Below are 27,177 nucleotides of genomic sequence, written 5' to 3'. Positions count from 1 at the left end.
CTGAAAAAGCATACCTACATCGTACACTGATCCTTTCCAAGGATCTATGGAATCCTGCTGGGAAAGCTAGGAATTTCTGATGGAGAATTCTCAGGAATTCACTATAGAAAAAAATCACGAGTCTTCGAATCAAAACAGAATTAGTTGATCGGCAAAATCCAGTATTATAACGGAGATGTCCTTTGTAGTGTGCTCCTCCATACCCCACCAATAAAGGTTCTGTGATCGTATTGCAGCATCAGTTAATAGTAATCTGATCAGCTCACTTTCCAGAGAGAACAACAGGAGAACAGTGGGAAAATAAAATTTAAAAAGCATGACAGGACTGGTGAACATCTTCCCTTGCTTGGACTGCAGTATGCAGGCACTCAGAGGGTATGATGTCTGGAGCATGCACACGCAGCCATGCAAGACACGCATTTTATTTCACTCCCTGGTTTGCCAGATTTGGCAAAGGCTACTGAGGAAAACCCAGATAAATAAATACTAATAAAAATAATAAATACAGAAGTCAGCCTGCTTAGCAACTGTTTACACGCTCATTACTCTATAACGATGATGTGCGTGACGGGGAGGGGGGAACCCAATACGAAACCACCCCAATTACAAGTGATGGGTAGAGGGGAGGAAAAGGCTCATGTGAATAAATATTTAAGCAAGATCTGCAGCAGAACCATCTGCTAGGGCACTAATAATAATAAATAATGAGTCCAAGGGAAAAAGAAATGTAAATATATAGTGAGAGAAAAAGTAGAGTCTCATGCACCTCGAAGAAGCTAGCGAGAGGGTCCGTTTTGTGAAGTAAATGAATGCGACTTCCTTGTGCAGCTTTTGGCAGCGCTTCTTAACAGACCTATTACCCCCTCTTTTGGGGGAGATGGGCGGTAACAAAATTCGAAAAATAAATAAAATAAGCAAACTGTGCTACGTAGATACAATCCCTCTCTGTCCCACCAAATGTAGAGCTCGAACCGTTTTTTCCCTGCCTTTCCAAAATGCACACACGTGTTCTAAATTAAATACAAGTGCCTGGTTGTCAAATACAGGCTGGACAGATGGAGGTCCTGGCTTGGCTGCGTGATCTCGCAGGGCATGGAAGGTAGGCTGTTGTAATAGAAATAACTCGGGTCGTCTCCCAGGACGCTCCATAATTCCTCCAGAGTTCCACATGTTACGCTTCAGATCGTTTCATGGGGCAGGCTAAGTCGAAGGGTCCTGGAAGTGGAAAAGCCACGGGCTCTTCAAGGGCAGGGGGCAGCCCGAATGGGACCTACGTCGCTAACAAAATTGATGCCGTCCCTGGGATGGCGTTGGGGGACTTTGGCCCAAGAGGAGACCTCTCCTTTGACTTTTAACCCCAAGCCAGCCTTGCTCATCTCGAGGAACGCAGCTGCCGGGGAGCCACCTCCATCTCCTCTAGGCACAGAGGAGCCGCCTGCCTCTGCGGCTGGCAAAGGACAAACCATCCTCTCCTTGTCTTGACAAGAGACGGCTTAGAATAATGAGCTTACGACTGCTAATCAAGCTGGCCCCGCTGTGTGATTTAAGGGCCCCAAGGGGAAGGACTTTGGGCGAGGAAAAAAATGAGCAGAAGACAGTGCGGGGTGTGTGCGCGCGCACGCATATGTGTGCAGAGGAGCTGCCCTTCAGATTCCGCGATGCAAAAGTTACTAATATGGATTAGAATCAATTCTGATCTCAAAAGAGGGAGACGGGAGAAAAAGAGAGGGAAGGATAAATTAAACACCTTATTACTTTGCTTCAACTATCCTTATTGTGGATACCTTGCTGGATAATGTCTGGTTAAATGTGCTGTGAAATCATTTACAGCTGGAGACAAATTTTCAGAGAGCTGAAGGACAATTCGAAAACAGGACATTATCGACAGCGCAAGCTAGCCTTCCTCAATCTGGCACCCTCCAGATGTTGGAGTACGGCTCTTATCACTTCCACCTTTCTGGCTGGGGACGATGGGAGTTGCCGACAGTTCAACACGCTCGAAGGGCATTAACATGGGGAAGGCTGGTATGCTGTACCTGTTACCCTAATTTGTCCCTTGCAAATAGATTCTTGTCGGGGGGGGGGGGGTCTTTCATTTCTTTTTGGCTCGCGAAACACGCAGTGCCATGGAAAGCAAAAGCTCTCTTGAGCCCCTTCCAAGAACGATGCCGTTCTGCCATTCGCTTTAGATTACCAAGATGAAAGACTAACAAGCAGGATGACAACGGGCAGACTTAGGAAATCCTGGATCTCCCGGCCCGAGCCAGAAGTACCTAATGCGATGGACAACAGTCCCAGTGAGTGCAACCGTGGCTCAGGAGCCCAGCCAGGCACAGCATTCGTGCTGAGAGATGGACACCAAAGGGGCCGATTCTGTGTTGTGACCAGTAGAATTAGAGAAGAAAAGTTCGCTCGACTTCCTAAGGCAAGTTCCCTTTTTGCGCATCTAAGATAAATTTCTTTCGTGGTTATAGGCTGGAGCTCACTTTATGGCCACTTCTACCATTTTATGTATGTATATGACCTAGTCCCTGACTGAAATAAAGCGATGCCATCTGAGCTGGCTAATTTGGGGGTCCACGGGTGCATCCTAAGCAGCCAACAGGTGGAAAGCGCATCACAAAAAGTGGCAAAGAACTAGCTCAGTCCCTTTGTGTGGTATCAGACTGGCTGGGAGGATGTATGCTCGTTCCAGCTGATGCCATGAGGTGACTTCCATATAAAATGCTCCATGAAGGTGCACTTTGGATTAACTGCATTATATCTCCCCAGAATCTGAGGCGGAGAAGGGTCTTCCATGTCACCTGGAGATGGAGCTGGCCACAACTCTTCCCCCGAGCAAAGGGTGGCCCGTCTTGGGGAAAGGACAGGGCGGGAGTTGAGCAGGGACGGTGGCACTGGTAGCAGTGGGGAAGTCAGCATGGTTGTCAGAGAGAAGGGGACAGACTCGGTGCCCCTGGCTGGTGGCTTACACCGCACCCAGACGGGCAGTCAGTGCCCTTGCACAGTTCTGTCCCACCGCCCCCTCCACCCTGCTCCCAAGACCCCAAGGCAGAGCAGGGAAGGGACATCGGCCTACCTGGCAATATATTTCTGGTAAATATTTACATCTTCGGTGACAGCTGGTTTGTCAGTGGTTAATCCATTCCTAATGAGAAGCACACACAGGGCAGAGATGGTTAGCGCCAGGTGGTATCCGGACATGCATCAAGCCCCCCCCCCAAAAGACCCTGCATCCAAGGGCAATGCCACGCCCCAGAGGTGCACATAGGTTTCCTCATCTCTGGCTTGCTAAGGAGCAATTCACCCTAGTTCACCAATAAGTCCTGTTTCTCCAAAGGATGGCCGCCTATTTATTGAAGGGCTGCACTGATGAATCAAGGGCCAGACTGCAGTAACTCGGCCAGTGTTTAAAAAACCACACCTTACCCTGCGTGTGAACAAAGAAAAACTGGACTCGGTGAGCCACAAACACCTGGATGTAGCTCCCCAGGGAAATTTTTCCAACATCTGCTCCTTGACCTTTGAAGCTGGAGATGCAAAGGATCCATTCTTTGGCCTTCTATATGCAAAACTGAGCTGCAGCCTCCAGCCCTGCACCTTCTTTCACAGAAAACTAGGATTTCGACATCGTTCTCCAGCAGGACTGTTGCCTCTCTCTTTGCCTAATCATCTCCCCTGATCCCTCTTTTTTATCTGCTGCCTGCAGTAGCTGCTGGGTATCTCAGCATAAGACACAAGGTAAATAACAGAAGGAAATGCCTTGCATTGAGTGCTCATTAAAGTCCAGGATTCTCAGCTGAGACTTTCCAAGGATTCTTACGAAGGTACGGCACGCAGGGAAGCCACGCAAAGGTTCGCCACAAAAATCAGTGATCTCTTTCACCCTCCCCCCCCCCCAAGTTTTACCTGAAGTGTGTGAGAAAGAAAGAGAGAGAGAGAGAAAAAGAGGGAGAGAGAGAAGGGAGAGAAAGAGAGAGAAAGAAGAGGGTTGTACTGAATGGTACACACTCATGGAGCCAAGCGTTTCAGAGATTGACGGCCTCACATCTGGCTGCCCTTGACATGCTCTTGTCTGAGATGCGTGATTTAAAAGGTCTAGGTGCCTCACAGCTGGTTTTGCGATTAAATGACTGGATTAAAGCCTGGATTAAAGCCAATTCGAACTCCAGCCCACCAGGAATGGGCGACAGAGAATTTGAAATGGCCATGCAATAGAGCAGACACCTGCTCTATTGTGGTAATGCATCCTGGTTTCGTGTTCTACTTTGCTTAAGCTTCAGCTTTTATTATTTAATTTCCCCTTGTCTTTATTCCCTTCTATCAGCACTTTCTGTATCCCCACCCCTACTTCTCTGAAAGTATGGAATATCATAGAAACAAAATAAATCATGTAACAGAATATTGTTATCGTTAATGACTTTATATGGGGTGAGCAGACTTCGGACTCACTAGGATCTGTTTTTTTACCATTTGAAACCATGATCCAGCCACTGCATCCAGTGCAAAATAGGAGCTCAAGGGGCTGTCAGTCACTGGGAATTAAAGAACAGGGATTTTCTGAGTATCTGCCGAGCCCAAGGATTTGAGACTAGAACCAGTACCAAGCTCAAAAGGTCACCCAAATCTTCCTTTAGTTGCAGTAACTAAACCACCGCAACTCCCATTTTAGGAGAACTCCGAAGAAAACCTTGCTGATCTACCTCCCAGTCTGTCAGAAGAACATCGGAAGAGCTGAGCTGCATCAGGCCAAAACGCTCACCGAAGGCAGCATTCTGTTTCTCACTGTAGCCACACAGAAGCCTATGGAAAACCATTTTGTCTCTGTCCCCTCTCCCGTTTTTGTTCCTCTGCAACTAATATCAAGTGTCCCATCATATCTGATCCTGGAGCTATTATTCAGTCACCTGACTCTTTTCATCCATGAAATTATTTAATCTACCTTTCAACCTGTTCTACTGCTATTAAGGCCCACGTGAGGACATGGAAGACTTTCCTACAGCACATCTGCAGGGTGCCTTGCCCAGCTTGGCATCCCGCAGGTGTGCAGGACTACAGCGACTCAGCCAACGTGGCCTTGATCAGCTCTGCACACCTGGAGAGCGCCAAGCTGGGGAAGGCTGCAGCACGGCGGCACCACGGTGTTCTTCCCCTCTCCCTTGAACGAGAGCAGTCACGAACGGGGATCGACTTACTTAACAGTGGAAACCGTTCCAGTGGTGATGGAGTCCGTCTTGGAAAAAGTGGATTTAAGGTATTCTGGAGTGTTGAAGGGTAGAGAGACTGGCTGCTCGGGCCCAGCTACTGGAGTGCTGCTGGGAGTGCTGGCAAGAGGGTTAGGGCCCAAGCTGGGTGCTGGAGCTTTGACTGGGGTGATCTTCTGGATGTTCCTAACATCATATTTGGATGGGCGTCCCACTTTGCCCGTCTTGAAGGCGATAGCTCCTCCCATGTCTGGGCTGCCTTCGCCAGGCTTGAAGAGATGCAAGTATTTGACGTTCTCCAAGTCATACTTGGAGGCCTTCTTGTAGGTATTGCCGTTCTGTGGCCGGAGACTCTCCCCCGTCTTTAGTTTCTGGATAAAAAAATCATACTTGGAGGCCCGAGACATCAGCCCTTGCATCTGGGAACTGCTGGATGAAGGCAGAGGCAAAATGGTGGCTTTCGTCTCAGGCAGGAGGGAACTTTCTGGGGCCGGCAGTCGAACCGGCTGCCCCAAGCCCATGGGGGCCTCCTTGCCTAGCTTGCTGGTCAGCTCCTCAGCCTTAACCGGATGAACAGGCCACGGGACTTGCTCCCCAGCCTTCAACTTGCGGATGTACTCCTCGTACTTGGAAAAGCGGGCCCTCTTGCTCAGGGCGTCCTCGCCAGCAAGGGATGTGGCGACGGTGGCTGGGCTGGCCTCTGAGGTAGGAGCGTTCAGCTTCTCAAAGCTAATCTTGCGAGCCAGCTCATCCCGCATGTTCTGGTCGTCATAGCCAAACATGCCTAGGAACTCGCTCATGGTGGTAGCAGCATAGTCCCGCAGAGACGAAGCCTCCCCTGGAGTAAGTGGCAGAAAGACAGAAAACGTGTCACTCAGTGGGGCACCTTCCCTTCTTTCCTTCTGTGTTGCCAGTTGCAGCAGGGTGGGGTGGTGGGGATGGGGGATGGGGGAGAAGGAGCAAACACGACCACCGGCTGACGTTTGGCTCACTTGTTCAGTTTTACGACACTTAAATTAATTTGTTTTTTTAAAAAAAGTAATTAATACTGGGGTAAAATAAAAAGAGTTCATCAATGCCAGGAAAATCAATTTCCTAAATGTTCTAGCCGATGGCTTTTCAGTACATTAAACAAAGTTTCATAAATGTCTCTGCGCTCTCGCCTTGGCCTAATATGAAGAAAAAGTAATTTTACTGGAAGTGAGGTCGCTACCAATATGCCAAAGGCACCACAAGCTACCCTGCCTGTGTGTTCCCAGGCTGGCAGCAAGGAGACACCTTCCACCCAAAAGCAGTGAGGTGGGAATGTGAGGTAAGGAAGCAAAGGGGCAAGTGAGGGGGAGAGAAAGATGGCAGAAGGAGCCTTAGGAAAAATCTATACATTATGAAAGCTGTGGACAAAGTCGATAGAAGGGCATTTTGATTGACAGTGTGAGAGTGCAGGTGCATGTGTGCGCGCGCACACGCACGCACACACACACATTCTTCATTCCATTCACAATTAGGTTACTTAATTCACTGTCCCAGATGCATTCTGAATTTGGGTATGTCTATCCATGACTCTTAAGGAAGCTTTCTAAACGGAACCTCTGTATATGGAAGACGACGGTCAAATGTCAGCTGGGGAAGGAACCACAGGATTTCCCAAACAAATTTCCACTCTTTCTAGTGGGACTCCCAGAAGTATCTGACTGGACACTGTGGGGAGGGGCGCTGGACCAGAAGAGCCACTGTCCTCATCCAGCAATGCTCTCTGCAGCTTTAAACAAGGTGTGGGGTCTCAGAAACAAGGGTGACACATTCCCTCCTTCTTTTGCTGCCAATCTACTTAGGATGTCTTATCCATCCCCAGATACTGCACACTAAGATCATGTTAGAGGTGGTCAAGACACAGTTGACTTTATCTTCAGCACTTTCACAGCATCAGGGGCCCTTCACTTGGTCAACAGCACACAAGAGGCGATTATCAGGATCAGTTCCTGAAAGGCTGGCAGACAGGCTAATGCGGATGTGACTGCAAGGCTCAAGAGTTAGGTTCCTATTATTCCCAGTTTGCACTTGAGGGAACAGTAAGTGAAGACAGCTTGAGTACAGAGAAGGGACCCAAATCTCCAAGCCCCATCTAACTCTACCTGTGAACCTACAGTAAGTCTCGCAGATACTTCAAAATGCACGATTCCAAAGATAAAAGGAAGGCTCTAGTAATCAGCCAAGCAACTGATGGACTGATTCTTCCTATTCAAGAGGCAATATTCCTCTGATTGCCAGACACTGGGGAACAGTCAAATGACACCAAGGGACCATCTCAATTACATCCAGCGTGTTGGCGTCTGAGAATATGCAGCTGAGCACTTTCAGGAGTCAAGCAATGAACCAGACAGGCCTTTGTTCTGATCCTACAGAGCAAATTCTACCATATTTTAAAACTAGGATGCTACCCCATCTTCGGAGTAAAAGCAACAACAAAAAGCATTTCTGGTTGCTGGAAAAAGCTGTCAAAGTCCGGAGGACAAAGAAGGCTTCCTGCTCTTCCTTTAGTAGGGTTACCGGGTAGGAAATGCAGAGGGAGAGTTAAGATGACCCAGGCTTTCCAAACTGGTGTTCTGCAGGGGCACTGAGTTTCAGCATGTCCCGGTCAATTAAAGGTCACGCTGGCTGAGAATTATGGAAGTCAAATACAATTAGAAAGCACTGGGCAATCTGCAGTTTCCTAGCATGAGGTGGCTTCAGCCTCTATCAGTCGGCCTCTTTTCCGCTGGTGTATTTCACCAAATTTATATGCTGCATTCTGAGTGGCTTATGACCGTAAGGTCACAAAACATTACCAGATCATGAAAACATACACATTTCAAATGTAAACCTTTTATAAGTGTAAAGAAAACAAACAGGATAAACTACGTAACAGCCGCATGACTTCAACAAAAATCAAAGGAGAGAGAGGAGGAAGGAGATCTTTATCCTGCCTGCTGGCCTGCAAAAGGCCCCTTGAGGCAGTTTGGTTGGTCACTGGGAAGGGGAATGGGGAGGCTGCTTTTATCCGTACAAAGGAGGAGAGAGAATCCCTTCTAATGTGCCAGCGCAGCTTTCCTGCTGAAATCCTGGGTGATGCAGACCCAGAGCAGCAGTCTCAGATCTGGCTGGCTCAGAATAAGACAGCTGTTCCCAAAGGTCTATGGAAAGGGCTGTGGCTCAGTCTCCAAATCACCAAGCAGCAGCAGGAGGCTGGTTCAGTCCCCAGCATCTCCACATCGGGCTGGGGAAAAGGCTTCGGTCTGGAAGCTGGGAAAGCTGCTCAGCCTTTTGGCTAAGATCAAGGGTAGCGCTGCTGCCAAGCCATACTGCAGTAGACGTCTTGCATGTCCCCCTGGACCGTTAGAAAATCTAAAAACCCCTGGCAAGACATCTGTGGGCCTGGGATGGGCAGAAAATGACAAGAGTCAAGCAGAGGTGGAAGCTGGAAAGCCTTTGATGGGAAGAGGAGAGAAAAAGGAGATGACACAGAGCTGGGGAAATGTGGAGAGAGAGGAAGACCGAGACCCTCTTCTGCTTGCCCTGACAGAGGTACACAAACTCGTTTGAGCACCGCATTTGACTCCACCTCCGTGTTTCTGGGACTGCTGTGGCAGCATGGGCCACATCCTCCCCTTGCTCTGTGCTCCACTTCCACACTGCATTTTGTGCTTTATGAGCCACCACATAAAAGGGGCTCCTTCAACCTCAAAGCTTTCTGTTGCTTTTCCGCCCTTCCCCAGTGTAACTCTAGAGCTTCAACAACAGTCCCTAATCCCATCCCATCCCAGAGTTAAGATTTTCCCATTCTTGCTAGATCCATCCTCCCCACTACTCTAGTTTGTCATGCCTCCTTTGACTTGAAAAAGGATCTCATCGCTTTTCACCCCTGTGACTCACCCCCAGTGCCCCAGGGCACAGCACTTGCACTGAAATCCCATGCATGCCAGGCTCAGAACGGAGGGAGGGTAGTGCAGGAAGCCAAAGGGGAAACTAAATGATGCCAGATTGGGGAATTATGGGGAGAGGGGAGGGATTATAGTTATCTTAACCACCCCCATCTCACTCTGTTTGCACCCCAAGGGTTTTACTCAAGAGGTCCTGCAAGAGTGAGAGGGAGCTTGGGAAATTGTGGGATCTCAGCAGTGCGGGAAATTTTGGGTCTAATGCAACCTTCCTAGAGGCCACTGTGGGCTTTGGGGATCCTTGCTAAATTCTCTCCCCATGTTGCTGTTGTTGCTTCTTCAGACTGTTGGGATGCGGGGTGTTAAGGAGGCTCCCCTCCCTTCATTTCTGCCACCTGTCCATTTGTGGGCATTGCCAAAGAACAGAGACGTGTGTGCCCATGAGAGGAGGGAGGACCCTGGCTTGGAGCAATGCTCATATCACAAAGGATCCAGAGTTAGCAAAAGCGGGGGGGGAAAAAACACAACACACTCACACAAACACAACCCAAAGGGGGCTAAAAATAGCTGAGCGCAGCACACTATATATGGAAGGGAAGGCAAAGAAGCCCAAATGGAGCAAAATGTCTCTGGACTCAGGGGGATGGGCAGGGTGTCCTAAGCAGAGCTTCACTTTCTCTTCTGAATGGAAAAATGGGGAATGGAAGCCAGGATGAGAAGACCCAGGTTTGGGGGAAGCGGGTGATTATGACTAAGCAGGCAGGATTAACACAGCCTAACCCTAACCCTAACCCTAAATGATTCCAGATGAAGGCACATGAAGGTCCCCAGCAGGTGTGTGAAATTTCCAGGGACACATCCTTTCATGATCAGACTTGGCCAATCTGGTTACGTTTCACACAGCGCTCAGAAGCTACTCTCCAGAGCTAAAGGAAAGAGGGCCGGAGGAGGACTCTTTTCTTGCATGGCACCTGTGGGCACACTTCAGGATGGTTTGACTGGAAGAATTTTTATTGCTAGGCTACACCCACCCCACCACGAAAGAATGTGGGAGAGTTTCCCTTGCCACTGCTTCAAAACGTATTATATGCTGCATCAATTCACATTAATTTCAAAAGTGACTGACTAACTATAAGCCAATGGTAATTTTAAAAAATATTCATATTACACACAACCAAAAGAAACCAAACAGCAACCCAGAAAAACTGCAGCAAAGAAATCCATAAGGGGCAGAAAAAAGAGAAAGAATGGGGCAAATCATTGGGTGCATACTGAATGAAGGGCACTAGAAGAAACTGTAAGATAGGTTACGAGAACAAGACATTGAAGAAGGAAGAAATTCTGGGAAACTGTTGTTTATTTTATTTATTTATTTTCTATCCCACCTTTATTATCCGTATAAATAACTCAAGGCTGTGAGCACACCTAATACTCCTTCCTCCTCCTCCTTTCCCCACAACAACAACCCTGTGAGGTGGGTTGGGCTGAGAGAGAGGGACTGGCCCCAGCTCGCCCAGCCGGCTTTCCTGCCTCAGGCGGGACTAGAACTCTCATACCACACCTGATTGGCTCTTGGGCTGAGAGGGAGGGACTGGCCCCAGCTCGCCCAGCCGGCTTTCCTGCCTCAGGCGGGACTAGAACTCACAGACTCCTGGCTTCTAGCCCAGCACCTTCACCACTAGACCAGACTGGCTCATTCCTGGGAATGAAGGAAACACACACACACACACACACACGTGTGTGTGTGTGTGTTTATATATATTTAAATGTGTGTGTGAGTGTGTGTCTGTCTGTCTATCTTCAAAAGGAAAAAAGGCCATTAGCAAGCTTTTCCTTATGGAGTCTAAAGGTTTACAGTAATTTAATATCTGCTTGGCACTTTTCTACAATAAAGTTGAGCCCACCAGGCCCAGATACAAATAAAACATTAACCCTTGTCTCTAGCAGCTGATATACCCAAACCACCCTTCCTCTCTGCTACAGAGGCCCAGGGCTGCACCAGGACCTGAGAATTTGTCCAGGTCAAACACATCCTTTCCTTGCCATCCACACCTGGGGAGAGAAGGTGTCCTTAGCCATGCAACCACCCTCCCTCCTTCGCTCAGTGGAGCCTGCCCATCGCTAGACAGTACCTGCGTTTCCTTCCAGCTCTTCTGTCTGTTTTGCTCTCCCCCCAACCCACCCAAGAACAAAACCAGAATAGTTGCACGGGGCTTTGTGCCTCACAGGGGAACTCCGTCTCAGAGCACCTCTGCCTCAGAGGCTGAACTCTTTCCCAACTCAGATGCAGCCGGTGGTATGGCAAGCATGAAGAGTGTCGTACTTTGGGTGGGGTTTCTGGGAATAAACGAGCACATTTCTCACCAGGAAAAGCTGCTGCTTGGAAGAGCCTATGCCAGTTTTCTCCAGTATCAGAGCATGTGTGGCATAGACAATGGGCAGGCTAGGAATGTTGGCTCGCAAAAAGGGAACAGCGGTGCTTACTGCAACCAAGCAAGGAAACTGAGCCAAGCTGACCCCCCTCCCGGGCTAATAAACTGATGGTGGGTTAGGGGATTTATGCCAAGGGTGCCTGAGTGCAGAACCATCAGGGGAGGTGGTGGCTGGGGACGGGGAGCTGCCAGCCACCATGCGCACTGTGAACAGAAAGAAGTACAAGGAGGCAGAGATGTGGCAGGCCCGAGGAGGCCTACAAACATGTAGCAAAGCGCAAGCTGTGCTGTGCGCGTCCCCAGAGAATACAGGTGAGGGGAAGGATGCGGGAGCTGAAGACGTGGCGCCCTGCCTGCTCCCTGAATGCACGGAAGCTCGGGAATCACGTTGTCAGCTGCTTCGCCTAACTTGGAGGCGGCGGCAAAGAAAAGCTAATACAGATGCCTACATATCGACTGAAGGGCAAATCCCCCTCGTCCCTCCATAGGCAACCTTGCAAATGTCCGTATCCGCAACTGCTCCACATAACACCTTTAATATCAAAATAGCACAAGGGTGGCTTGCCTAGATCGGCTCACTTTGGTGGCCAGCCTGCCTGATGAAAGCCTTGTTCCTCCACACATGCCCACTGCATGATATGCATTTGCTACCATGGAGGCCACATTCCTAGCTCCCGTGGCAGATGGCTGCCCATCACATGCCCCTCCACGGACTTTCCTCCTTGTCTTGCTCACCTAGAAGCGGGCACACAATTTGGGTGGGAACCTTTGTCCATCCAGACTTAGTAAGGCGGCCTGTTATATAAAAAAAACAATCCTGCCATATGGAGCTATAAAATTCCCTCTGGTCAGACACTCTGCTTCACGTTCCCTGAAGTAGTTCTCGTCCCCCACAACTCTGTATTTGGGAAGTGTGTCTGCCCATGCATCTAGCAAAAAGAGAAGGCGGGATAACACGTGTGTGTATGGAGGGGGGGGGGTGTCTGAAAAATTAAAACAAACTTAAGCACCAGTCCAAACTCAATCACCTTGTGCTGGCGACAGACAAGGGCTTTTCCCTACCAAAGAAACTGAAGGTCAGCCTTCTCCTCATTGATCTTGCAATGTTTGTTAATTACTCTGTCACTGATGTGGCGAAGGATAATTAAACAGCTCTGTTTATATCTTATATGCATAATTATGAGCGTTGCCAGTGAACTCACGAAGGCTGGAAAAGAGGGAAGGGACAGATGAAGGGAGATGAGTTTCGGCTGCGTTATTAAACTGGAGTGCAAGGGGAGGCAGGAGGGAGGGAAGCTCGGACCCTTGTGCACAAAAGGGAGAATTTCTGACAGACCGGTGAGATGGGGGGGCTTGTCAGGGATGTGGGGAAAGGGCAAGGTGTCGAGCAAAGTTATTAAACCTGAATGGGAGTTAAGACTTCATTTGAAGATGCCCTTCTCCTTGGAGGGTGGGACAAGAGACTTCTGGAAACTCAACTGTAAATTGCTATGCGCTCCGCAGCTGCTTTTTTAAAAAAAATACTCTTCCTTTGTAATAGTTTTCTGGAGCTCCCTCTACCTGGCCCTATCTTGTTACCACCTGAGAGAAGTGGGAGTGAAACCTAAGATTTAGCGGGCACATCACTGACATGCATGTGTGCCCGCACACACACACACACACTCTGGCATCCCTGAACCCTTCCAAATTCCTAAAGCGTTAAGGGTTTGAGGTTCCCCATTCCCCGGCCCTCACAATATATCGATTGCAATATCGGACACTTCACGTGGCAAAACGCTATGCTCGTAGCCATCCCTTTCACCTCAGCTCTATCAGACTGTCCGGAAACTAACCACAGAAACACCAGATCTTTGTAGGGCTCTTCAATATGAGAAATGGGAAATTCCTATGCTGAATTTTTACTGGATTTTGCATATTGAAAACAGAGCGTATTGAAACCCTGTGCTTGCTCTACAGTTGCCCCTTTGCAGCACTGTACAGCTATGTTTAATGGAAGTTACCAGTTCAACCTTCCATCCTCCCGAGGTCGGTGCCCGGCTTGCTGGGGAAGGGGACAACTGGGGAAGGCAGTGGCAAACCACCCCACTCCCTAGTCTGAGAAGATAACATCGCGAAAGCGGCGTCCCCCCAAAGGGTCAGACATGCACAGGGGACCTTCCACCTTTCACCATCACACCAGTTCAATTACCTTTATATCCAAACTCACATACTAAATAGCTCCTCCTGGCTTAGGAATATTCCTTCAGGTTTTTCCTCCTATCCAGATTATAAAGGCTGAGAACAAGGAGTGCAGTTAATTCAGGCCAGGAGGGGAGCTGCATTTTGAATGTTGGGGCACCGTGCCACCTATGGGAAATGAACTAAATCCTTGCCCGGGGAAGAGTTGAGTGGGCATATTTTTCAAAGCAAGGATTTGTTGTTCTCGAAAAGAAAAAAATGACGCAGGCTGAGAAAGTAAAGAAGGGATTGCCGAACCAATCGCAACTAAGAAAACAAACACTGGAGAAAAGGAAGTCCAAGAAAACGGAAGGGAGGCTGAAGAGCCACTGTAGGAGCTGCTTCTGTCTGACACAGTGCCCAAGGCAGCCACATTCCCCTGGAGAAGGCGGCATCCCCTGGGCCCCACCGGCTAGCTAATCACACCCCCCCCCACTTGGCCCAGCTCAGCACACGCCAGTCTTCTTTTTCCCTTCTTCTTCTCACCTCAAAAGCAGGGGAGAGAGACTCTCCAGTGGCTGCAGCACCCAAAACACCAAAGGCACTGGAGAAGCAGGTTGGCACATACATGGAAATTGCAACAGGAGGAAGGCGGGGAGGGAGGGAGGACATTTATTCTTTTCAGGTGCTTCTTGGCGATGGGGATTAAACTGCAAATCCATGTATTATTGACTCAGTTTATTTTAACTCACCGTTTTGTACCTGTATTCGCTGTATTACAGTCCCATTATACTTAGTTTAGTGGTTGCTATTAGTGTTTTAAATAATTCTGAATAATATGTATTTAAGTTTTTGCCTTTTAAATAATATATAGGAATTGTCCTCATTTATTATATATGCACAAGGTAGCATTGACTGTTTTAATGGCACTGTAATGTTTTACTCACGTTTCTTAATCCCATTTTAAATATACATCTAATTGCATTTGTTTAAAGGGGGTATTGCCTAAGTTACAACCGGGGGACTCCAGGCTGAGCTGGTGCCTTCCCGTTACTGAAAAGACACTGTAATGCTTGAAGGGGCGAAAAACGGTTTGGATGATGCCACCCCGCACCCATCTTGCAAACCGAAGCCACCAGGGGCAATAGCCAGAAAAGGCCACAGGCCACCACGCCCGAGATATAAGAGCATGCAACTAACCCTAATCCATACAAACAGTGATCCCCGAACCCCAAGATGACTGTCCGAGGCTTCCTGGAAAGACAGTTCCCAATGCACCAAAAATAACGTATCGGAGATGCTACCCAGGGCCATCTTACCTGAAGAAGCTCCTCCACTCAGTTTGGAACTCACTTCACTGCTGGGGGCCCGAAAGCTCTCGTCCTTCAGGGGAGGCCCATCCGAATCTCGGTCGTCCAGGAAGCTGCCATCTTGGGAGTCCCTCAGTGGCTCGGCTTCATCCCCATTATCCTCGTCATCGCTGCAACCTTTCGGCTGCACCATGTACACCCCCTCGGGGGGCACCTCTGTCCCCTCAGAGGCCTTTGGCTCCTTGTTCTCAATACGCCCCAGCAGGGGGTCTTCGCTGTACTCGCCATTGACCCATTTCTCGATCACCTCCCTCCGCTTGTCCTCCTCAATCTTCTGCACACGGTTCGCCCCCTCAGAAAGCTCGGCCCCTGGCTCCTTCGCCACAGACTGGGTGACGTCCTTGGTAGCAGCAGTGTCACTGCCAACACTTCCCCACCCAAGGGGGGCTTTGTCGACAGGTCCCTGCTCAGGTCCCTTGTGGTCAACTACTACCTGGCGGCTGAGCTTGGCACAGATTGCATTTAACTTCAGGCCACCTTTGCGCTTGGCAGCCATCTTGGGGTTTCCTGAGGTTGCGTCAGTGCATATACTTCTTTCAGCTGGAGGAAGGAGCAGGGAAGAGGGAGAGAGAGAGAGAGAGAGAATGATATTAGCAGAGGTTTATTAATTGTTCTATCCCAAGCGTTTATAATGGCCTTTCAAAACAAATGCCCAAAAAGAATGAAACAACCTGTACGTAAAGTTGATCAAGGCTGATCATATAAATGTATTGTAAACACAGCAAATACTGTAGAAAAACTTGCCTCGGAAAACCCAACCACTTGTCCAGTTTCTTTAGAGAAGGTGGCAGAAAAACAGAAATTCAAAGAGGTCCCTGAAAGGTGAATCAGAAGCGAGTTCAAAAACTCCGGCACAGACTACAGAGGCCCTGTCTTATGCCCACAACCTAACTGATTTTATTGGGAAGGGAGCGCATTCTCATGGCATTTGTGACTTATCTCATTCAATTGTTTGACTCACTGAGTATCCTCCAAGTCTGAGGAATAAGAACTTCTAAGACCCTTCAGAAAATTTCCTATTTGAACGAGGGACATACGGACATGGCATTTCTACATCCAAGGCTGAGACTCCAGGAGACGCTCCAAAAATCTGCTCAGAACTCACATTTACCACAGGGGGAAATATCATCCTGATTTGAGAATTAGATTAAGGAAATTGAAGTTCAGGTTCCTGAGAAAACATAAAAATGACTAGCTTACCCCAAGCTCCTCAAAATCTTTCAGCCTCACCTACCTCATAGGCCGTTGCAAGGATACAAGCGGGTAACCACATGCCCACCCAGGCTCCCATGAAGACAGGAAAGAAATAGTCTATCGCCCACGGGGCCTTGGCATTCCAAGATAGCCTTTTTGTCTAATTGCAGAAGTCAAAGATGTAGTAGAGCTCAAAATAAGCTATGAAAGTCTAGTGAAATAAACCTCAGGGTGTATAGGTTTGATAAACTGAAATAGTGACCTCTGTGCAGAGGTCTGCCTGGGTGCTGTCTCAACGATGCCCTTTCTCTCTTTCCTGCCACTAATTTATCCCTAATGCCCAATACATAATTCTGCCCACCCCTAACCTGTTTGTGAAAGAAAACACATGCAGTCCCTGCACGCTTATTGTTCCACAAAGCAACAAACACCTCGCTCTTTAAGATGGCATTTGGAGATTAAGATCTGCAACATGGATTGTCTCTAACCCTCCTATGGATCATTTGCACATTTTTTACTTTTATACTATTATTGTACTACTTCTTATCATTATTCTGTGAGTTTTATTTGGATGTTAGTTGCCTGGAGTCTCTTGAGCTAGACAGGATATATCTACTAACTAACAAACAAACAAAATTAAAATGACACTTGGGTTGGGTTTTATTCCAAAGACCCCAGGCCTTTGCCTTGCTTCTGCCCATGAACCCCCCCATACATACAGCCCCTGATGTCTTTCCCACTTTAGCCCTAAGATGAAGGTGCCGTTTGCCGTCCATCAGACCCCTGGTGGTGCACCCAGAAGCGATTATGACATCCCCCGGTCCTTCAACCCGGCAGCCCAACGGAACAGCCTGAAACTCAGAATCACTGTCCGATTGTCAGCAAGTGGCTGCTTAGCATTAGTGGCTGACAGCTCTGGGCACAGTTTCCCATGAAGAGCTCTAAGAGGAGAACCCCACTGGCCAATGGCTGTCTCACAAACAAGGGACCGCAAGGAGCAAATGCCCCGTAAACAGACTCAGAACCTTTCTGGACATCAACTGCATCTGCCTCAGCAGCCTACATTCACAGACTGCCAAAATAAGCATTGCTCTTCTCTGATGCTGAAGCGTGGTTTAGACATTCTTTCACTGCTTCAGCCATAACTGGACGATTTTTCTTTCTTCTTGCACTTGCTAGTACTCTAGGTCCCACCATTCTTTTCTCTTGTGGGACGAAGACAGCCAGCCCTATATATAAATGTTCAGTCGCTACCTATTTCCTGTAATGTTTTGCAATATCTCAGTGAACAATGACCAGAGCTGAAGGCAAAGGCTGTTGATCTCATTTTCAAAGTGGCAGGGAGCATAATCAAACTGATCAAACATCCTTCTATGTGTGGGAGGTCTGGAAACCCTGAAAAATAATGAAAGCATCCACTTCGCATTGTTGTTCTCACCCACAAAAACGCGATGCCCAGATAGCAGCAAAACAAAAACACATACACCTGTAAAAAACACACCCGCCCATATCCTCACAGAAAGGGCACACCCAGTACACACCTAGGTATATCTAGGTTCTGCAGATGCACACACACATGCTCACACACTCACACACCTGCTTGTGTAATATTGGCTTAGAGGGGAATCCAGGTCAAAGTTTCGTCACCGTATTTCCTGGGCCTTAGCTGCTCCAGAAAGATCTAGCAACTCAGGCCCACATCAGTCCTCGGCTACACCTAAGCGGATGGCACCATGAGCGGGCCAAACGAGGTTAAAGTGAGTGGGAAATTAACACCTAGCCCCGCCCCATCAAACAGATCACCTAAAGCACTCTGGGGAAGTACCTATGTGTGGGCGGGACTAACAACATTGAAAACAATGGGGGCAGGACTTTCGCAGACGGGCTGGTTTGGGAACCCACGGCAAGTGAACCTGCTCCCACCCTCTCAACAGCCCCCGATGATTCGGTGCAAAGAAAGCAGCTGCATGTGCATTAAGGTCCCGAGTGGATCTTTCTGGCAAGCTGGATGTTCCACAGACAGCCGGAGGTGATGTCAGCCCTTCAGGGTAGGACAGGTTGCGAAACAGACACTCCAAGGACCACCAGAACAGAATTTGGGGGTATAATTTGGGTTATAACAACAGAATCTTGAAAACCTGACAGAGGCTCTCTCCTTGCCACCTCCCCCCCTCTTGTACCCAAGAGCATCAAGGCGAGGCAATCTTCCGTTTCTTTCTCACCCACTCTCTGGGTTTACTAATGGCTGCTGAATTCCTTCTTCAGGGCCGTCTCCGTGCTCTTCTACCAGCAGCAGGAGGCCACGCGTTCTCAGGTTCTGTCAGCCGTCCACCCCTCCTCTTTCGGCACAACAGGCATCTCCCTACGTTCTTGTGCCCCTCTCTCTGTCAATGGCGGGTTCGGTCCACACCTTCTTTAGGATGAGGGGCCAGAGGGGAGCAGCCAAACACACATGGAGGCAAGCACAGAGCAAAGGAAAAAAGTGGCAGGTATTTTTGCAAAGGAAGAAGGGAAGAGCAGGCAGCAGCGGCACCTGCTTCAGAGGAGGCCAAAGAACTCTTGAGACCTCAGCCTTGCGCCCCCTCCCTCTGGCCCAGGGACGTGGCCCCCTACGCAGAAATCCCTGCAGGCTTCCCTCAACACTTGGCAGCTCTTAATAAAGACTGGGTCTGAAAATACACTTTTCCGGGACCAGGATGCAGAGCCTTTTAGAAAGTTTTAAAATTATTATTGGTCGAAAATCACAAACTGCTTTTAAAAGACAACGCTTTGCACAACAGATTTAATGGAGGGAGAACCCTGCCCCGAGGGTCTCGTATTTCAAAATGTGGCATCAAGAGAAACAACCCAGACACGAGAGAGTAGGCAGAGAAGCAACTGGAGCAGAGGCAAAAATCAACACAGACTGTATATTGAATACGATTAAGCCCTATTCTCTTTGCTTGTTTCGGCCAGGATCCTCCCTGAAGCCTCTTCCTGACATCTGCTGGTCCGCCTAGCAGTGGGAAGGCAGCAAAGCAGCGGCTGAGATGGATTTACCCCACTCCCCCTAAAAGGGGTCCTAACCACCGTAATCCAGAGGACAGGGAGCTCCTTCCAGGAGCCTACATGGAAGAATTACTTCCAACAGTCGTCAGTTTGGGGCAGGAGTTGCTGCTGTCACCATTTTCAGAAGAGAGGAGGAGAGAGTAAGGGAAACAGCAGCAGCAGCATTTATATCTAGTTTGAGGAGCAGCAGAGGCAGCCTTAAGTCCAGCGTATGAAATATTGACCAGCTAGAGGAAAGAGGAGAAAAAAACCAGTCATTCTTGGGATCCAACCTTCCCCGGCCTCAAAAGGTCAGCTTAAGCCCACCACTACCACCACCCCGCAAGAGTTTTGATCCTCCATCCAGTGGATCAAAGTCTCCAGGCTAAGTAAACTTCCCCTATTATTTTCTTCTCCCCAAAAGAAATGTTTTGATTTTGCATCAATCTAAGGAAGCCATTTATAACCCAGGCTTGTCACTGAGCCTTTTTTCATCTCAGCCCAGGACATGCTCTCCCACATGCTGTATTTATATTGAACGCTTCCTGAGAAAACAATACTGCTAAAAAGTTCACCATCACGATTTGGCCTGAGCGAAAGGAAAAAGGAGAAAAGCAGTCAGGAATCCGTAACCTTCCACTTACATTTTGAAATGCGTGGAAAGTCCCACTCTCATTTAAACTTTAAACAAACAAACAAACAAGGAGCTAGTTCTCAAGAGGGTGTGGAATTCAAATGCCGCGCACCTGCACATGGGCAAGAAAAAACGCGGAGCAGGATGACGGTATGTGAACGGCCTGCACATCTTCTTCTCAGGACTTAGCAGATGCAACATTATGTAAAATTAAGTACATATGTGCAAATGTGCTTAACTTGCAACTATTAAAAACCGGGTCACAACTTTATCTTAGTGTTAAACCTGTACTGCAAAAAACTCTGCACAAATACCGTTTAGGCAAATTCTCCAGGCTGTGCTGATCTGGTTGCTGGATCACCACTTGCTTCCTTTAGTGCTAGTTCATTGCCAATCCATGCTGGCAAGAAAGCATCAGCGGGAGAAGGCAAACTGGGAGGGGGCAGGGGAGGACAACGAAGGAAGGGGATCTCAGCTGAACGGGACAATGGGTTATGGGGGGGGAGTGAGGGGACCGCTCTAGAGGGAGGCGGCTCCTGCCTGTGGGAGGGGGCGGCAGAGGTGGGGACATCCCGGCCACTGTGGAAGAGCGGTGGGTGAGGAAGGAGAAGGAGGGCTTGTGAGGACTGTCACTTCAGAGGGCTGCGCAGAAAAGCGAACAGATGGACCTTTCATATTCTTATTGAAGAATTTTCAGCCCAGCTGAGTAGCTGTGCTCAGGAGGGAAGCTGCCGTGCCAGCCTCGCAGGAGCCAGGAGGGTTTCATCCAATCAATTATTCACAGCATTGTTTGGGGCAGGAGAGGGAGGAAACGGAGGGCCGGGCAGGGATGGGGGAAGGCCCTTTGGGCTTGCCGTTGCACACATCTCCCAGATTTAGGCTGCCAAAATCCACCCCTGGCCGTGGAGGAGATCTTGCTGGTTCCAAAACTAAGGGGCCATCTAGACCAACCCAGAGCCACAGCAGGTGGTTTTATAATCAGAACTGCCTGGATTCTGATACCCCCCCCCCAAAGGGCATGGAATACGACGCTTGAGCAGGAATCCTGTATCTATAATCTCTGCTTGCAAGCTTGTTTATTATCAAGCAGGTCCCCAAGTCAGGTTTGAGAACCAGGGACCAGAGAGCCCTTGTCCCTCCTGGGAAGATCGGGCACACTATTTGCTAAAATAGCTCAGTTTATTCTGATCCCATTTACATTCTTCATTTAATCAATGTTACAGAACTTTCAAGCAAAAAGCGGAGCAGGCAAGTTGCCATGTCTCTGTGCTTTCCACCCACACCCCATCAAGTGTGAGGCTCCTTCTCAAAATGGTCCTTGCCCTAAGTCCACAGGTGAGACCCACGGCCCTGGGTTCAAGGCCTGCAGTTGCTTGGACAGAAAGAGAAGAAATTCCGTTAGGACAGGCATCCCTGCTGAGTTATGATTCCTGGCAGACCCGAAACATCATTAATGGCGCCAGAATTTCCTTTGCCCCTCTGGGCAGGCGTGGGGAAGAGATGGCCGGGGCCACTCTACGTGGGGGAAGAGGACTGGACATGGCACGCTTCATTATGCTGCCCTCCTTATGCACGTACATCCTGCTCCAGTTTATCAATAAAACACTTTATTGCTTTTAGCTGATGAGATGACCTCGGCTTAGAGGAGCAGCATCTCTTTCACCTGACCTTGGAGAGTGCCACTCCAAGTGGCACTGCTCTTTCTCCAGTCCCAGGCTCACAGGGGAGCCTTCATGGCTGGGAAGGAGGAGGAGGAAGGCAAACAACACCCAGCATGTGGGGGTTGGACAGAATGCCCCCCCCACCTTTACTTAAGCTCCTCAAGTGAGAGAGCTGTTGGTATCTACGCAGGGAAGCTTTTTGGCTAAGAAGGGACACACCAGTCCAGAGGGCATGGAATTTACAGCCAACCACAGAATTCAGCATTTTCAGGTTTTATGTCTTTTCTTTTAAAAAGAAAGTTTCTAGTCCTTAGGAATTTCAAGAGTGTGGCTTGGTGAAACAAAGCCGGAGACTATGCAAGGGGGGAAGGAAAATGCTGTAGAGGGCTGGGGGCAGCACTACAGTTCTACCCACCCCCCATGCATAATCAGCAGGAATAAGAGTTTGTAAAATAAGCTGTATATGCCAAATATACCTATACTGCATTTGGTTGCAAAATGCAGACTACCGATAGCCCAGATCTTGGCTTCCATGCCAATATCCTATCTCTGCAATTAAAGGAAATAAAACCCCCAAGCCTGTCCTGACCCTTCCTTCTGGAAATCCACATTGCCTGCATTACTACCCTGCCACAGTTCCTGAACCACAATCTTTGAAAGAAAACAAGGGGAGACCCTAAAGTGTTAATGGCAATTGGTGAAATGGCACAGCAGATTGCTACAATAAATAATTTACTGATATTTATAAATATTCAAATCAGCAGGCTTCAGAAACTGAAAGAGAGGAAGAGGGAGAAACTAGAAAGTAAGCATGTGTGTGAGGGAGAGAGTGTGGATATTGTGTGTGGAAGTTGACATTAATTCCCTGACTCTCTAAATTCATTTGAGAACGGTTTCTCATTTCAAACAAATCTTTGGGCATCAGAAAAAGGGCGATGTGCCTGTGGGAGAAGCAGCAGCAGAGGAGGAGGACCAAGGGACAGACGGAATGAAGGAGCAACTCTGGCAGGCTGGGGCTGTGTCCATACCTGCCGCCTGGTCAGCCTTCAACCTGACAATCCACAGGGAACTCTGTGCCAGCTTCTGTTACCAGGGTCCGCCCTGCCGTTCTCTAGAGGCCCCAGAAGGAATCTCGGCCAGAGGTTCCTGGCAGTTCAGCAGGAAGAGCAAAACCTATCCAGGATTCAGGAGAAGTGGGGTATCACCTCCCAATCCCCCTTCTTCAAGGATGTCTTGGTTCTTGGATAAGCCTGAAACCTTCCTGAGAAAATCTAATTGAGGTTCTCTGATTTGTAATGTGCCGCCATCGTGGCTTTTTAGTACGAAGAATATGAGAGTATCATGAAAAATAAGCAATACAAAATAATAATAAATTGTCACCAGGAGAGGCACAACCAACTCTCAAGATTATTTCTATCCCACTCATCTTCCCCCCAGGGGTGCCAAACACTTTCTAAGAGAACAGTATAAGAAAAGACTTAAATAAAACCATCACAGTAAATCTACAACACTGAAAAACAATACATGCAAAAATAAAACAAGGTTAATGCCGAAATGTGAAATAATAAAAGCTGTCTTCCAATTATTTTCTGACACCACAGGGCTGGCAAAACATCACTCAGAAGTGATGCCATGTCTGGGGAAACGTCTCTGTGCCAGCACCACGCTGCATAGGGGCAGGGGCTCCCCAGCAGAGCTTGCTGATGCACAGGCTGGGCCAAACAGTCCTAAGCCGCTCACAAATAAACCGGCTGGTGTAGCGCTCAAGAACTGGGACGTTCCAAATTCAAATCACCACTCAGCCCCGAAGATCGCTAAGCAGCTTTCAGCCAATCGTCATTACCTCTTAGCCCAGTTACGTCATAAAACAATGTTTTAAAAAAGGAAGCGGGGGAGAAGTATCACGAGTGCTGAGTAGGGTTAAACAAATTAACAGTGACAAAACCCACAACACATCCCAGCCTTCCTAGCATCTGGTATGTCCAAGAGCTGCAACCGAACGCTCCCCTTCCTCAGAGAGCGCCACAGAGATGGCTATGAGTGGAAGACACAAATAATTCAGAATTCCCCACTTTCTCTCAGCTGGAGGTGATCCAAGGCTTCCCCACCAGGTTGGGGAAGGCTGCTTCCAAATCTATTCAGTTCTGGAGACCTTCCCACCACCCCCAGACCCAGTGGCAGGCTGAGCCTCGCTTGAAAGCCAGTCAGACCCCTCAAACAGAGGCCAGGCTCTGTTAAACTAAAATGGGTTCAAACAGGTGATTTTGGAAGTGGAATCTTGTGACAGCATCAACGGGAAACAGGAAGGAACGGCTGTGTCACAGGCTTCCTTTGGGGACCCCATGTTCACTCTGCAGACTATCTAAGGTGAGAAAGAGAGGACGCTTTCTTCCCCACCTTCGCGTGAGATCGCCGCTGGGTCACAAGCCATAACTTGAGAGGGCTCTTTCGTGGCTTCCTACGGCTCTTCCCACCCCTGCCCTTGTTATCAGGGTCACCTCTGGACTCAACCTGTGGTGCCTCCACCTACTTGGTAGACAGAGCCCCAAAGCATCCCGCTGGTAAACCCCAGGCTCCTGCATGGGGTGAGCTTCTCCCAGGATGAATAATGGTTTTTTTCTAATGCACGGGAAGCCTGTCAGCTTCCTTACTCCCAATGTTTTATGATCTTAACTGAGCAGCTCTGAACTCCCTGGTAAGAAATAAAGTTATCCCTCAGCGTCCCTTCTAAACATTTCACTCAGTGCAAATGGTGTTTAAGAAAAATGAGGACATATTTCTTCTTAAGGATGCAGTATCCCCCTTCAGAGGCCTAATTTATGCCATATATCAGCTGGCCAAGGGAGGAAACGAGAGGCTGGCCGTACCGAGAGCAGAGCTGGCCCAAAGGCTGATGCCGTGCTTGCTACAGGCCCGGGCGAGCCGCTGCAGTTAGCTGCAGTCCCCGCACAGACCGGGCCGGCTGGCTGCGCGGAGGGCTTCCAGGCCAACGCTCCTTGCCCAGCAGCCTTCTCAGTGGATGATCCCACCGGGAATGAAGTCTTTAAACCTCCGGAGCCCAGCAGAGATTGTGCAGTGGGGGAAGCTGGAGGGCAGAGCCTGGGGAGAAGTGGCTGCTGGGCTGCAAGTGCGGTACAGCGAGAAAGGAAGAGCCGAGCAGAGCCAGATCTGGTATTGATCAGAAGCGCCTCACGCAAAACGCTTCCCCATTTTGTCTGGGGCTAAGATGACCTTGAATGCAACAAGCAGGATCTGGAACAAAACTGACCCATCTCACACACCGTCCTCCATTCCCTGGATGCCCTCACTTCAAATGAACACTGGCTCACAGAGGCCACTGTGCAAAGATCACTGGTGGTGGTGGTGGGACTGCTTAGCAGCTTGTTCACAATCTTTACTCCTCCTGCTTCAGGTTCAGGCGGGGGGCAGGGGGCAAGCAACTGTGGCAGGAGCTCACCTGCTTGAGAAGCAAAGCAAAGCAAAGCAAAGCAAATCATTAGGTGCTTGGGAGATGGAGCCAGTGGAGAAACACTGGGGATGAGGGAACGGGGCGTGTCTTTAGGATGCTCCTACCACCTGAGCATTCAGATGAATTGAGGCATTTATAGAGTGTAAAAAGTATTTTCAAGTCAAGATGTTTGAGCTCCTGTGACCGAGACAAACTAAAAAAAACAAACAAACAACCTTGGACCAGCCTTTATTTATTAACTAGTTAATCAGTCTCTTAATATATAATATCTTGTAACTTCTGCAAAAAAAATAATAATAATACTCCTAGGCAACACCTTCATATTGCTGCGGGTATGTGCCAGTGTGCTGTGTTTGTGCACATGTTTAGGTTGATTGCATGTATAACATCTAATTGCAATATTCAGAAAGGAGCCTGTTAGGTGATAATGGGGCACCTGTCCACTGTAGAACAGACCATTGTGGGAAGGCTAGCTTCACATATTTTAGATCAAGTATCAACGATCCTATTCCAGTGGATCAAATTTAATAATTTGAATGCCTTTTTACTGTTAACCCACCCCCACCCCCCGCACCCTACCACGATCTCTAATAGCTCAGTTGAAGAACTGAAAACAGGGAGCGCACAGGGAGCCAGGTTCTCATGAAGTCTCTCTTTATTACAAATAACGTAAAAGCCAGCCCTGTCTAAAAGCTATAATACATAATACAGACCTAGTACATCCTTTCCAGTAAAGTGGCCAAGTCCCACATCCCATTAAAAGGTTCCTCTCGGGGTAGAGAGAATTACCCGGGATGCTCGCTTGGCCATCATAATCGCATTCGCCCCCAGTTCTCAATGCTCTCTGTGTTCTGCAGCATTATCCCACAGGTATTTAGCCAGGAGGAAATCCTAGTGAGTTCCATCCACTCCCCCTTGCCATAAAAGCAGGCTTCCTTGAAGTGCAGAAGCTTCTGTTCACTTCTAGGAAGCGAGGCTAGATGCTCTGACAGACGGGGACAGGAACTGTGGGCACCCTCCCAACTTTCTGACCTCAGCAATCTGCTACTGCTGATTGCCACCCGAGTGCAACTCCACAAGACGAGCATGCTCACGCACATCACTGCAAAATTTCAACTTCCTATCTGCATTAAATCATTAAGCGCAGGATAAAGGCTCCCGGGGCTGATCCTTGTAAGGAACATTTCTAGGATTTGCCTGCAAGTTGCAACTGAGGTTGTGCTACTGGCTATCCCTGTACTTGAATTTCCTTTCATAAGAAGAAGAAAAGAAGAGCAAATAAAACCAAGACCCAAGGCATTACTCCCAATCTGGATGGTCTTCTCCCACTTCCCACTGGGTATCTCTCTCATCCTTTCAGATTTTTTTTTTTATTATTTGTGTTAAAATGTTTACTATCCAAAACAAGTCTAAGTGGTCTCACTTCTAGGCTAAGTAACTCCATAAATCAGGCAGAAGTGTTAACATCTCCACCACAGCCCAGGCCATCAATCTCACCCCGTTTTACAAGGGGTGAACAGGAAGAGGGGCAGCAAAGGGGGGAGCGGAAGGTGCAGGCCAAATTCAACTGCCGGCCTGCTCCGGAGCAGAGACCTGGTGTGGAAAGCCAGGCATGCTGCTGAGCCCTGCGTCTGGCCGGCCACTTGTGGGAAAAGGTGTTGGAGCAGAGAGGTCTTCGGTCTGATTTGGCACAGCTCCGAAGAGGCCATATTTAATTCCCCACGAAGGCCCATCTGCCCCAATAAACCGTTGGGCATCTCCAGGCACAGCAGAGATCTCGCCTCATTCGCGCATAGGGAGGAGGCAAACGGTACCCCAAGCCACCCTTTCCGGGCTTCCTGCCACAAGTGTCCACAAATGCTGAAATGCACTTGCACATTTGTTCACCTAGGTGCAGAGGCCCTGGGCAGAAATCTCAGCCCGGGAAGCAAAGGGCGATGGGCTCTCCAGCGGTCCAGCAGAAGGGCCTTCTGCCCCATCCTGCGGGGGAGACAGCTTCTCATCCCCTTCACACTTCCCAAGGGTGCCCCGCACCGACCGGAGAGCCCCAACGTCCCTTTGGGGTGGCCGTCCCAGCAGGGTGCGCTTGTGCAGGGGAACTTCTCTCTCTCCCCT

General features: G+C 48.8%; 2 protein-coding genes across 5 annotated transcripts in view; both read right to left on the bottom strand.

The window, feature by feature from the left end:
• The window catches only part of LZIC (leucine zipper and CTNNBIP1 domain containing), a 382,321-nt gene that overhangs the window by 305,817 nt on the left and 49,327 nt on the right, over positions 1-27,177 (bottom strand). The gene's annotated exons all lie outside the window — the stretch shown is intronic.
• Positions 1-27,177, bottom strand: part of CASZ1 (castor zinc finger 1) — an 88,507-nt gene that overhangs the window by 27,831 nt on the left and 33,499 nt on the right. For 3 of the 4 annotated variants that reach the window (XM_063317590.1, XM_063317592.1, XM_063317593.1), the window contains exons 2-5: positions 15,027-15,617; positions 12,286-12,345; positions 5,196-6,042; positions 3,080-3,148 (exon numbers count right to left, since the gene is read on the bottom strand). In XM_063317590.1, coding sequence (XP_063173660.1) covers positions 3,080-3,148; positions 5,196-6,042; positions 12,286-12,345; positions 15,027-15,617 — 1,567 coding nt within the window. The remainder of the gene's footprint in view (positions 1-3,079; positions 3,149-5,195; positions 6,043-12,285; positions 12,346-15,026; positions 15,618-27,177) is intronic. The other variant, XM_063317591.1, reaches the window with a different exon arrangement.

Source organism: Candoia aspera, chromosome 18 (genome assembly GCF_035149785.1).
Source record: "Candoia aspera isolate rCanAsp1 chromosome 18, rCanAsp1.hap2, whole genome shotgun sequence".
Lineage (NCBI taxonomy): Eukaryota > Metazoa > Chordata > Lepidosauria > Squamata > Boidae > Candoia > Candoia aspera.
Note: the sequence above shows the minus strand (reverse complement) of the source record. Positions and strands in the feature narration are given on the sequence as shown.